This window comes from Myotis brandtii, unplaced genomic scaffold (assembly GCF_000412655.1).
Source record: "Myotis brandtii unplaced genomic scaffold, ASM41265v1 scaffold265, whole genome shotgun sequence".
Taxonomy (NCBI): domain Eukaryota; kingdom Metazoa; phylum Chordata; class Mammalia; order Chiroptera; family Vespertilionidae; genus Myotis; species Myotis brandtii.
The window spans coordinates 441,610-453,437 of record NW_005360086.1 but is presented as its reverse complement, the minus strand read 5'-3'; the positions used below and the strand labels follow the sequence as shown (position 1 = coordinate 453,437).

Here is an 11,828-nt window from a genome sequence, read left to right as displayed (position 1 = left end):
CACCGATACGCTGTCCGGCCTGGCGTGCTTGGCGAGCTGCTCGGGGGCACTGGACGCTGTGTACCACCTGAAGGGCCACAGCGAGGCCAAGCCGCTGGCCGTGTGCCTGGGCCGCGTGGTCCACGTGTACCGGTTCTGTCATGTGAAAGTACCCCAGGGGCTCCTCAAAGACCTGTTACCGGGACCAGTGACCCTGGTGATGGCACGCTCGGAGGAGCTCAGTAAGGACCTGAACCCCTTCACTCCCCTTGTAGGCATCCGGATTCCTGACCATGCCTTCCTGCAGGACTTGGCCCAGATGTGTGGGGGGCCGCTTGCTCTCACCAGTGCCAACCTCAGCTCCCAGCCCAGTTCTCTGAATGCGGAGGAGTTCCAGGACCTCTGGCCTCAACTGTCCTTGGTAATCGATGGGGGGCCAATTGGGGATGGCAAGAGCCCCAAGTGTCGCCTCGGCTCAACTGTGGTTGACTTGTCTGTGCCTGGAAAGTTTGGCATTATTGGTGCAGGCTGTGCCTGGGAAAACACTATGGTTGTCCTCCAAAGGAAGTACAGGCTGCTCCCTCACAGGGATCCTGCTGAGACTTGGGAGGCAGGAGGGCCCAGGGACTGATGCTGGACACTATGTATTTGTCCACCAGTGGATGGCAAGGCCTCACTTGCAGAGGCCACTGGGGCCACAGCATCACTAGTCTGACTTTCAAGGCAGTTTGTCTTTATGAATACTGTAACCAGATCCCAGAAGAAGCTGGTTTAGTGTCATACCTGGGGAAGGGGACTATATTTATTGTCTATAATTTCATATGTCAGCCAAAAGCTGAATAGAGACTTTAAGAACATTCCTAGGATGCTCTTATTCTGATAAGCTTCTGCTCTCCCTCTCTCTTTTTTTAAAAAATTCTTGATATACAATTTAAATAACATTGGGAATCTAGTGAGCGTTGGTGGCATTTAAGGTCCAAACAAGCTAGAGTGCCAGTTGGTGCTGTTGAAAGGTCTCAAGTGACCAAAGGCTTGAGTTTTGTGCTCCTGAAGCTGGAACCAGGTTAGCATGAAGACTGTAGAGTAACAGGCCAAACGCACTTTCCTCTGAACCAGGGGCTGGTGGGGCGGCATGCTGCATTGCCTGGCAGAGGGTCGTCGCTCTCTACTAATGGTGGGAAGTCAGCTCGGTTGGCAGGGAGTGGGATGGGGGATCCAAATTAAAGAGTATAGGAAAGTAAATCTATCTCTTCAGACAGTGCCTTTTTTCTTATTCATAAAATACATTATAATGATACCATTTTTAAACCTAGTGTCCACTCAGCAGCCTTTATCTGCATTCATATGTATACCATGTATTAAACATAGTTATTGTTGGGCAAAAAAAAAAAAAGAATCACACCCTTGCCCTAGCCGACTTGGCTCAGTGGATAAAGCGTCAGCCTGCGGACTGAAGGGTCCCAGGTTCGATTCCGGCCAAGGGAACATGCCTGGGTTGTGGGCTCGGTCCCCGGTAGGGGGCATGCAGGAGGCAGCTGATCAATGATTCTCTCTCATCATTGATGTTTCTATCTCTCTCTCCTCCCTTCTTCTCTGAAATCAATATATATATAAAGAATCACACCCTTTCTCTATCTACCCTTCATGCTGTCCTCCGTGACTCTTGTTGCTATTGCGGCCACAGCCTTCAGCATATATTGCAGGGTCCTTTGATCCTCCATTCCTACTCACCCCAGAAAAATCTCTTTGGTGGGAGCAGAAAGCACTTAACACCAAGCCAAAAGGGCAGACAAGTTCTCTGCTCTGCTTACCATACAGCAAGCTCAGCCTTTCCATTGATGTTTCTATCTCTCTATCCCTCTCCCTTCCTCTCTCTCTAAAAAAAAATCAATAAAAATGTATTTTTTAAAAAAAAGTAAGTATGGCCGAAACCGGTTTGGCTCAGTGGATAGAGCGTCAGCCTGCGGACTGAAAGGTCCCAGGTTCAATTCCGGTCAAGGGCATGTACCTGGGTTGCGGGCACATCCCCAGTGGGAGATGTGCAGGAGGCAGCTGATCGATGTTTCTCTCTCATCGATGTTTCTAACTCTCTATCTCTCTCCCTTCCCCTCTGTAAAAAATCAATAAAATATATTTTAAAAAAAAAAGTAAGTATGGAGGCAGAAACAAAATTCAAGCACATCTCCTGAGTCCTGGTGTGACACCCTCAAGCCCAGAGTTGTGCTGGCTATTCATCTCCTGCATCAGCCCCTCTCCCTCACCTTCCTTCCCGCTTCTCTCCTCTTTCTTTTTTCTTTTATTTTCTCCTCTTCCCTCACATACTTTCCTCTCTTCTCTTCTCTTCTCCTCTCCTTCCTTCTCGTGACTGTTTCTACGGGTTGCAACTGGGATCAAACTGGCAACTATCCCTTACCACATCCAGTTCCGTTTTCTCCAGAACATCCACTAGCTTCTCAATCTTGGTCTTGGTGGTGAAGAGAAAGTCATCGTCCACCCAGAGAACATATTTGGTGGTGACCTGAGATATGGCGAGGTTCCTGCCAGCAAACCAACCCTGTAGGTGGAATGAGGTTAGATCAGTGGTTACCATTAGAATAATCACTTGGGCCCTAACCGGTTTGGCTCAGTGGATAGAGTGTCAGCCTGCGGACTCAAGGGTCCCAGGTTCGATTCCGGTCAAGGTTGCGGGCACATCCTTTTTAAAAAAAGAATAATCACTTGGGGCACTTTCTCAGTTCCCACTAGCCAGACTGCACCCCAGACGAATTAAGTCAGAATTTGTGAGGGTGACTCCAATATACAGCTGAGATGGAGAAGCACTGGGTTAAAGGGAGTCCACGTCTCAGAGACACCTGAAGAAGGAGTGACTTTCTGGATCAAAGATTGAAAAGCCAGGAAGCCCTTCCTCGGCCCTGTGGCCAATGTGGACAGGTTTTCCATCCGATCGAGTCTCTGTGGCTCTCCTTCCATTTCCCCTTATATTGCCCGGGAGATGTTTGGTGGGAGCAGAAAGCACTCAACACCAAGTCAAAAGGGCAGAGCACAACCCAGCATACACCCTGGTATGTACAGTATCTATTTCTTTCTGTGTGTCCTTGGAGGAAGCTGTGGTGGGGAGAGACAGACAGAGAGATAGCTGCTCCCGCTCGGCTGGAATCAGAGATGATTCCAGTTGGATCTGCATGTCAGGAATCCTTGGGATGTCAGACACCTCAAATCACTCAGAAGGACCTCACTCAACTTCCACGCCAAGTGTGAGGAAAGGCAAATTAACCGCCCATTAATACAGCAAAGTGAGCGTGGCCTGACTTCTCTGTGAATTTGGCGTCAGCAAGGGGACTCGGAGGAGAGTCCTACCCTTTCCCGCTCCAGGACCCTGCTTCCTTGGGGAGGCCACTGAAGCAGCCCCATCCAGGGTGGGACCTGACTCTGGGGCCCTCTTGTCCCAGGACCCAGGTGTCTCCCATCTGGGAGGGAGGGACATACCTTCCCAAAGGGCATGCTGTAGTACTCCACGTGGCTGTCATTAATTTTCAAAGGCTCCTTGCTGTCATCAGCCACGATCACGGTCAAGTCTGGATAATACTCACGAACACTCCGGAGCATGGTCATGAGCTTGTGGGGACGGAGGAACGTTTTGGTGGCAATGGTCACCAGGTCTCTGAGCTTCCTCTCTGGTCAAGAAAGGGTGGATGTCAGAGCACTGTGTTTGGGGAAGCCTCACTGTCTTAGCTTACATTGTTCTGGTGGGTTTTTTTATGCCACAACCTCTCAGTGTTTATGGGCCTCATGCCTCAGTAGGTGCTTAACAAGGGTTTGTTTGTAGGGTTAGAAAATAAATATATTTATGTATCCCTACGTTTACTGAAGCACTGAGTTAAAGGGAGTCCATGTCTCAGAGACATGGACTTCCTTCACGGTAGCTAAGACAAGAAAACAACCAAGGTGTCCTTCACTAGATGAGTGGATAAAGACGATGTGGTTGTCATATACAATGGAATACTAGTCAGCCATAAGCAAAGACGAAATACTGCCATTTGTGACAACACGGATGGATCTTGAGAGTATCATGCTAAGCAAAATAAATCAGACAAAAAAGTCGAGAGCCCTTTGTGATATCACTCATTTGTGGGATATAAAACTGAAAGCAATAAATGAACAAACAAGACAAGCAAAAGTTCATAGACACAGACAATAGTATGTTGGTTACCAGAGGGATAGGGGTTCAAATATATGGCGATGGAAGAAGACATGACTTTAGAGGGATAGGGGTTCAAATATATGGCGATGGAAGAAGGCATGACTTTAGGTGGTGAACATACAATACAATATACAGATGATGTATTATCAAAGTGTACACTTAGCTTGGCCAGCGGGGCTCAGTGGTTGAGTGTCGACCTATGAAGCAGGAGGTCACAGTTCAATTCCCATTCAGGGCACATGCCTGGGTTGCGGGCTTGATTCCCAGTGTGGGGGTGTGCAGGAGGCAGCTGATCAATGATTCTCTCTCATCACTGATGTTTCTATCTCTTTCTCCCTTCCTCTCTGAAATTAATAAAAATATTTTTTAAAAAAACATTATGGAATTAGCCCAACGATAAACAGACCAGTGCAAGCTAACAAAGCCCAGATTCAGACTCCTGCACATACGAACCTTGGTGTGTGACAGAGCGACAATACAAGCCAGGGAAGAGGAAGGGCTTATATGGTGTTGCTATTCATATACCAAAAAATTAGATCCCCATAATAAGCCACACATAAAAATAACTTCTAGGTAGATCACATATCTAAATGTGAAAGCAATCAGGTACATCTTTGGAAAAATTCAGGAGAATATCGTTCTTGCTTTAATGTAGAGAATAATTTCTTGAACAAGGCACAAAGAGCAAAACCCAGAAAGAAAACAGTGAATCAATTTTATTACACTAATGGATAAAACTTTCATATAACCAGACCCTGGAAACAACATCAGAAGACAAGCCATGGGCTGCGAAAGATCAGGTTCTAGAACTTCATACTATACAGTGTGATAACTTTTATGAAAAAGTTCAAAAATGCCTAAAATAACCACACTATACATCTTTCCCTCTTACCTTTATCACATGGTAAAATTCCAACATGTCTATTTCCGGAATTTCAGTTTGATTCCACTGATATATCTATTCATGCTCCAGTACTATTCTGTTTTTATTACTTATTTTTTTTAATATCATATATTTTTATTGATTTCAGAGAGGAAGGTAGAGGGAGAGAGAGTAACATCAATGAAGGTAATGATAAGTATCTAATTACAATTGTCATCAATGCTGAGAAGGAGAGCAGAGTATTCTGAGAGAAACAAGTGGGTCCTTATGTTGTCTGAAGGGTCAGGGAAGATATTTTTCAATCAGTGATTGCCAGGGTAGGAGCTGAAGGATACACAGGGCTCAGCCAGGTGCAGTGTACAGAATGGCCCAGAACCGAAACCACTTAGAGAATTAGAAGAAGTGAAAGAAAGCCAGTGTGGCTGACTTCTTGTTAACAGGAGGGCAGTGTCATAAGATTGGCTGGAGAGGCAGATAGAGGCCACTACATGCAGGGCCATGTAGAATATGTTATCTTCTTAAATGAATAAGGATAGCGATAACTTGGTGGCTTAGAACATCCCAATCATATAACCCTGAAATGCAACTGCACCTGCGGTTTGGGCAGTGTGTGCAAGAGTCAGCAGAGCAGACCTGAGATGGCTATCCCTAGAAAGTCTTCTTCGCAAGGTTCATCCCTGGATGGCATCAGGACACTTGGAAACTGAGAATGTTCCTACCAATCCCAGAACCAATAGGAGTGGCTCTCTGTGCCTAACCTAACCTTTTTTCTTTTTAGGAGTTGGGAATTTTGGTTTGTGCTCAGCAGAACGACCAGTTGCTATGATGCGCACTGACCACCAGGGGACAGATGCTCAATGCAGGAGCTACCCCATGATAGTCAGTGCACTCCCACAGCGGGAGCACTGCTCAGTCAGAGCCAAGCTCGTGGCTGGCAAGCACTAAGGATGTCCGACTGATGGCTTAGGCCAGGGGTGGGCAAACTTTTTGACTCGAGGGCCACAATGGGTTCTTAAACTGGACCGGAGGGCTGGAACAAAAGCATGGATGGAGTGTTTGTGTGAACTAATATAAATTCAAAGTAAACATCATTACATAAAAGGGTACGGTCTTTTTTGTTTGTTTGTTTTATTCATTTCAAACGGGCCGTAGTTTGCCCACGGCTGTCCTAAACTCACATTTCTTGCCCTTGTGAGAATCTCCAGGGGTGGACAGGGTGTGGAGTCACAGAGTCCAGATTATCTTTGACTTTGCCATTGTTATCTGAAATGCCTTGGGTAAATCGCTCAGTCTCCTCCAGCTACAAGACCAGGATAATAATACCTATAAGAAGCCGTCGGGCTACAGGAAAGGCCTGACCCCACTCCAAGTCATGTAAAGGACATGAATTTGGTTTGCACCCCAGTTCTTGTGATCTAGGCAAGCAGACATTTTGTCATAGCAACTGTTGGTCATAGCAACTGTCAAACATAGATGGAACTAGACAAAGCTTGCCCAGTCTTGCCCAGTCTGTAACGATCTGCTACTTCCCCATCAGAAGCCAAGCCCTAGCAGTGATCTATGAAGCATGACCAGCCACAACTTAGCTATAAAACAGTGTGTGTAAAAAATAAAGTTGCTGGTGCCTCGTGCCAGTCCTCCTAACCCCGGTCTCTGGTGCTTTAATCCCACGCCACCTCTACCCTGCAGGACCCTTGGGAGCAGGTCTCCACAAATACCTGCCCTATTTTATTTCACAGGGTCATTCGGTCGGGAGAACTGGCTTTTTAGTGTGCCGTCATGGGTCACCTGCCCCATATTTCATTTCTTTTTGTTGGTGTCCTGGGAATGCATTCTGTGTAGCTAGTCAAAAGAGAAAGGGGTGCCCTAGCCAGTTTGGCTCAGTGGATAGAGCGTCGGCCTGAGGACTAAAGGGTCCCAGGTTCGATTCCGGTCAAGGGTACATGCCCAGATTGTGGGCTTGATCCCCAGTGGGGGGAGTGTAGAAGGCAGCCAATCAGTGATTCTCTCTCATCATTGATGTTTCTCTCTCTCCCTCTCCCTTCCTCTCTGAAATCAATAAAAATATATATATTAAAAGAGAGAGAGAGAAAGGGGTGACTGATTCATCCAGAAACGGGAAGAAATTGTTCTCCAGGGAATTCCTGGGGTGGAGCTTGGGGGAGGGGGTTGATTGGGAAGGAGGAGTCAAAGCCACTGTCCTTTGGACTGGGAGTTTCCCCACATCCCCTTTCCTGTTAATACCCAGGACAATAAACGGATGCATAGACTGCCTCCCTCCTCTACCGCAGCTGAAGTCTTCAGCTTTGAGAGCGATAGAGAATAGGGAACAGAACCGGATGGTTTCCAGGTGCACAGCATGAAAGATCTGTCCTCATAGAGAAGAGGAGGCTCTTCACCTGTCCTTGCCTGGAGTCCCTTCTATGGGATCAGTAGCAACGTGGGGATAGTATTGGGTACAGTAATTTCGAAGTTAGGTGTCTAGGGTTAGAAACAGGAGCAAGGAAAGCATCTTCCATGCAGGCAGGCTTCCTGGAGGAGGAAGACTTGGAGAGGGCCCAGTGGTGTTTTCCGGCTCCCTCAGCATGTTGCCATCCAAGGACAGGATCTCACCCACATCCACCCTGTGGTGCTGGTACACCGTGCTGGTGTAGGTCACGTGCTGGAGGATGAAATTCAAAAGCTTCCGGTCACTGGTTGAAATAGTCAGCTGCTTCTGGCCTCTTCCCCGCACCACACTGTCTGGGAGGTCAGCGAGGGTGTTGAGTGTCCCCAGAGAAGCTGTCAGGGTGACCTAAGGTGGGTGAAGTACAAAGAAGCTAAATGGAAGGAAAGGCACATACCCAACATGGCCTGCAAGGGGGCAGAGCATATTAGGGTGAGAGAAGCTCATGGGTGCCCCAGAAGCTAGGGCCTGGCTCTGCATGGTGTCCCTGCTCTGGTCACAGCAAAGGAGAATTTAGCCCTGGGGCCTGGTGCATTCAAGGGCAGTTCCTTCTCTCTTCTTATCTGTTGGCTTGCAGAACACCATTCTTTTGACTTCAGTTTGCCAACTCCTCCGCTGGTTTGGCTCAGTGGACAGAGCGTTGGCCTGCAGACCGAAGGGTCCCAGGTTCGATTCTGGTTAAGGGCACATGCCTGGGCTGTGAGCTCCGTCCCCATTGGGGGGTGTGCAGGAGGCAGCAGATCAATGACTCTCTCTCATCATTGATGTTTCTATCTCATTCTCCCTCTCTCTTCCTCTCTGAAATCAATAAAAGTATATTAACAAAAATAAATAAAACTCAGAATGGAGCTTTTCAGGGCTTGACTCTGCGCTCTTTGCTAGAAGATTTCATCTTGCTAGAAGATTTCATCCGTTCCCATGGCTTTAAATACCACCCCTCTGCTGATGGTTTCAACATTTGTGTCTACAGTTCATCTCTTTCTGAGATCCAACTATCTGGTTGGTTGCCCTGCTAGGAAGTTTCACAAGCAAATCAAACTGATATCTTCAAAATGGAACTATTGATTTCTCTCTATAAGCCTCTCCCTGCCTCGTGAATGGCACCTTCATCCGCTCAACTGCTCAAGTCCCCAAGTGGAAGTCGTTGCTGTTCTTCCACTTCCCTCACACCTACAGCCAATCTGCCCTTGACCAGAATCAAACCCAGGACCCTTTGGTCTGCAGGCCAACACCCTATCCACGGAGCCAAACCAGCTAGGGCCTTGCTGAAAGCACTTTAGTCAGTCAATGGATATATATTCTGAGATCCAAATTACAGGCACAGGGGGGAAAGTTGTGAATAAGACAGATTCCTTGCCTTCAAGAAGCTTATAGTCTACTAGAGGCCTGGTGCATGAAATTCATGCATGGGTAGGGTCCCTAGGCCTGGCCGGCGATCAGGGCCGATCTGTGGGGTGACTGGCAGGGCAATTGGGGGGCCCCCCCACTGCACCCGCCTTGGCTGGCCTGGGGCCTATGGGCTGGGGGCAGCTTGCATCTGCCCCCTGGTGGTCAGTGCATGTCATAGCTACCAGCCATTCCACTGGTTGGTCCCCTGTTTGGTCAATTTGCATATTAGGCTTTTATTATATAGGATTGGGGAAGAGAAGCCATAAGCATATCACGACGCATATGAGGTAGTTCAGGTACAGATAAGTGCTATAAGAAGATAACAGAGAACTGAGAAAGTGACAGAAGCAGGTGGCAGAGGGCTTACTGGTAGCTGGGGGTGGGGACAGAGGAGGCTTCTAGCCATTCCAACCTCTGTTTAACATACAGAGGTGAGAAAACTAAAACTACATTTCCCAGGCTCCTTTGTAGTTAGGGCTCTTGATGTGATCTACGTCCCACCAGTCGGATGTACTTGCAGAGACCTTGATTTGGAGCTCTGTTAAGTGGGGAAAGCGGGCAGGGCACAGGGCATCCATCTCGGAGGCGCTAGCCCTGGCAGAGGCAACACAACGCAGGAGCCGAAGCCACAGCTGTGGCAGCAGCGTCCTCTCGCAGTGGAAGCAGCAGCACCCGCGGTGGCTCAGTGCCTTGGCGTGGTCTTGGAAGGCCTCCCTGGAACTCCAGCCACTCCTTCGGCTGGAAAAAGTGGGCCCCCTCCCCCCTCACCTCAGACTCGTGTCTGATGTTTCATCTGGATGGGGGCTCTGTCAAAATCCGAGACCAGCCACCACTGGGGGGAGGGGGCTGGGCAGTGAGCCAAGGACAGGATGCCAAGTGCACAAAGGGACTGGGAAGGGGGGGCTCTTGCCTTATAGATGGGGGCACTGGGTCCATCAAACTGAAGACCTGGAGGACACAGGGAAAAGGAAAACAAAACAAAAAGTCATCTGACCTTGGCATTGAAAGGAATGCATTAATTCTATATCCTGATTACCTGGATCTACACACGTGATATAATGACACAGAACTACACAGACCCAGTATACACCAAGGTCAGTTTTCTGGGTGTTTTTTTTAATATACTTTAATTATTTAAGATGTAACCAATGGGGAAAACTAGGTGAGGAGGATACAGGACCACTGTGTACTATCTATGCAACTATCTGTGACTCTATAAATATTTCCAGAAAAAGGTAAAAAAAAAAGGGGGGGGGAAGGGAGGGGAGATTAAGACTCCCTGATTTTAAAAATATATATATGTATATGTGTATGTATGTATGTGTATCCTATACCACTTTTTAAAAAATTAAATCTTTATTGTTCAGATTAAAAAAAAAAAAGTCATCTGAGAGGATTCCAAGGGCTCTCCGAGGCTCACACCTTCCTGGCTGCCTCCATGTCCTTCCAGAGTCCCTTCAAGTGTTCCCTCCTCCCCAGGGTGTTTGCTGGCAGACTCCCCTCTCCCCAGGGTTCTGCTAGACGCTTTCCAAGGTCCTTCCAGCGGTTCTAAAACCCCTGATGCCACCCTCAGCTTTGGATGGGTGCTGTGAATTAATCCAGTCCCTTCCAGGTATCTGTTACTGAAGGGAAGGAAGCAATGGGTTAATAATGAACCAGCCTGCCCGGCCTGCATGGCTCAGAGGTTGAACGGCGACCTATGAACCAGGAGGTCATGGTTCGATTCCCGGTCAGGGCACATGCCCAGGTTGTGGGCTCAGTCTCCAGTGTGGGATATGCAGGGGGCAACCAATCAGTGACTCTCTTTCATCATTGATGTTTCTATCTCTCTCTCCTTCTCCCTTCCTCTCTGAAATCATTAAAAAATAATAATAATAATGGCTGAAACCGGTTTGGCTCAGTGGATAGAGCGTCGGCCTGTGGACTGGGAGGTCCCAGATTCGATTCCGGTCAAGGGCATGTGCCTTGGTTGCGGGCACGTCCCCAGTGGGGGGTGTGCAGGAGGCAGCTGGTCGATGTTTCTCTCTCATTGATGTTTCTGGCTCTCTATCTCTCTCCCTTCCTCTCTGTAAAAAATCAATAAAATATATTTTAAAAAAATAATAATAATGAATCATCCATATATGGAGCACCTAGAGTAGTCAAACCCATCAAGACAGGAAGTAGAATGGTGGTTGCCAGGGGCTGGAGGGAGAGGGGAGGTAATGTGAAATAGGTGCAGAGTTCCAGGGGGAAGATGAAAAAGTTCTGGAGATGGATGGTGGTGACGGCTGCAGAACAATGTGAATGTATTCAGTGCAATAGAACTGTGCACTTAAAATGGTTAAGATAGTAAATTCTGCTATGCATACTTTACCACAATAAAAAATGAATCATCCAAAGTGTCATATTATTTTTAAATAACTATTCAAAAACACTAACAATGAACCCCAAGTGTATTTACTTTAGCATCTTATAATATGACTAATTCAAGTTCTCCTTCAAACATATCCTCCTCTGTGGCCATAGGGAACTTACTAAGCTCATCTGGGAAACTGGCAAAATCACATTTACCTCACAGGGCGGTGCTGCTGGACTAGAGGAGTGTGTAAAAGCTTTTTAGTTGTTTAAAAAACAAATAGTTACTTTACTTCTAGAAAATAGTGCTGCTTGTATTGGGGCCAGAGCCCCCCTCAACCATCAGCTCTTCCTCCAGGATGGGGATGTCAGGGGCCCTGTGTGTGCAGCAGGTACCTAGAGAGCCAGGCCCAGCATGGACACTTCCTTCCTCAGGTCTGATGCCAACCCCCCTGCACCTTCTCCCCACCTCCACCCTGTGTGAGGGGGGACTGGGAGCACCAGTGCAGACCACCCCCCAAGGGGGTCCAAGTAAGCACCCTGGATCAGCCAGGCCCTCATGCTGAGGAGCGTTAATTCCTGGAGATGGCCTG

At 47.7% G+C, this 11,828-nt stretch overlaps 2 protein-coding genes across 7 annotated transcripts in view; one reads left to right on the top strand and one right to left on the bottom strand.

The window, feature by feature from the left end:
* B4GALNT2 (beta-1,4-N-acetyl-galactosaminyl transferase 2) overlaps nucleotides 1-11,828 on the bottom strand; it is a 24,842-nt gene that overhangs the window by 1,563 nt on the left and 11,451 nt on the right. For 5 of the 6 annotated variants that reach the window (XM_014541150.1, XM_014541152.1, XM_005868142.1 and 2 more), the window contains 4 exons: nucleotides 9,809-9,846; nucleotides 7,677-7,857; nucleotides 3,466-3,653; nucleotides 2,393-2,533 (listed from right to left, as the gene is read on the bottom strand). In XM_014541150.1, coding sequence (XP_014396636.1) covers nucleotides 2,393-2,533; nucleotides 3,466-3,653; nucleotides 7,677-7,857; nucleotides 9,809-9,846 — 548 coding nt within the window. Of the gene's footprint in view, nucleotides 1-2,392; nucleotides 2,534-3,465; nucleotides 3,660-7,595; nucleotides 7,858-9,808; nucleotides 9,847-11,828 lie in introns of all 6 variants that reach the window. The other variant, XM_014541153.1, reaches the window with a different exon arrangement.
* On the top strand, nucleotides 2-1,372 carry LOC102251814 (yrdC domain-containing protein, mitochondrial-like; the record flags this gene model as incomplete). Its single annotated transcript, XM_005868141.2, has 1 exon — nucleotides 2-1,372. A coding segment is annotated over one exon (609 nt), but the record flags the coding sequence as incomplete, so codon positions are not given.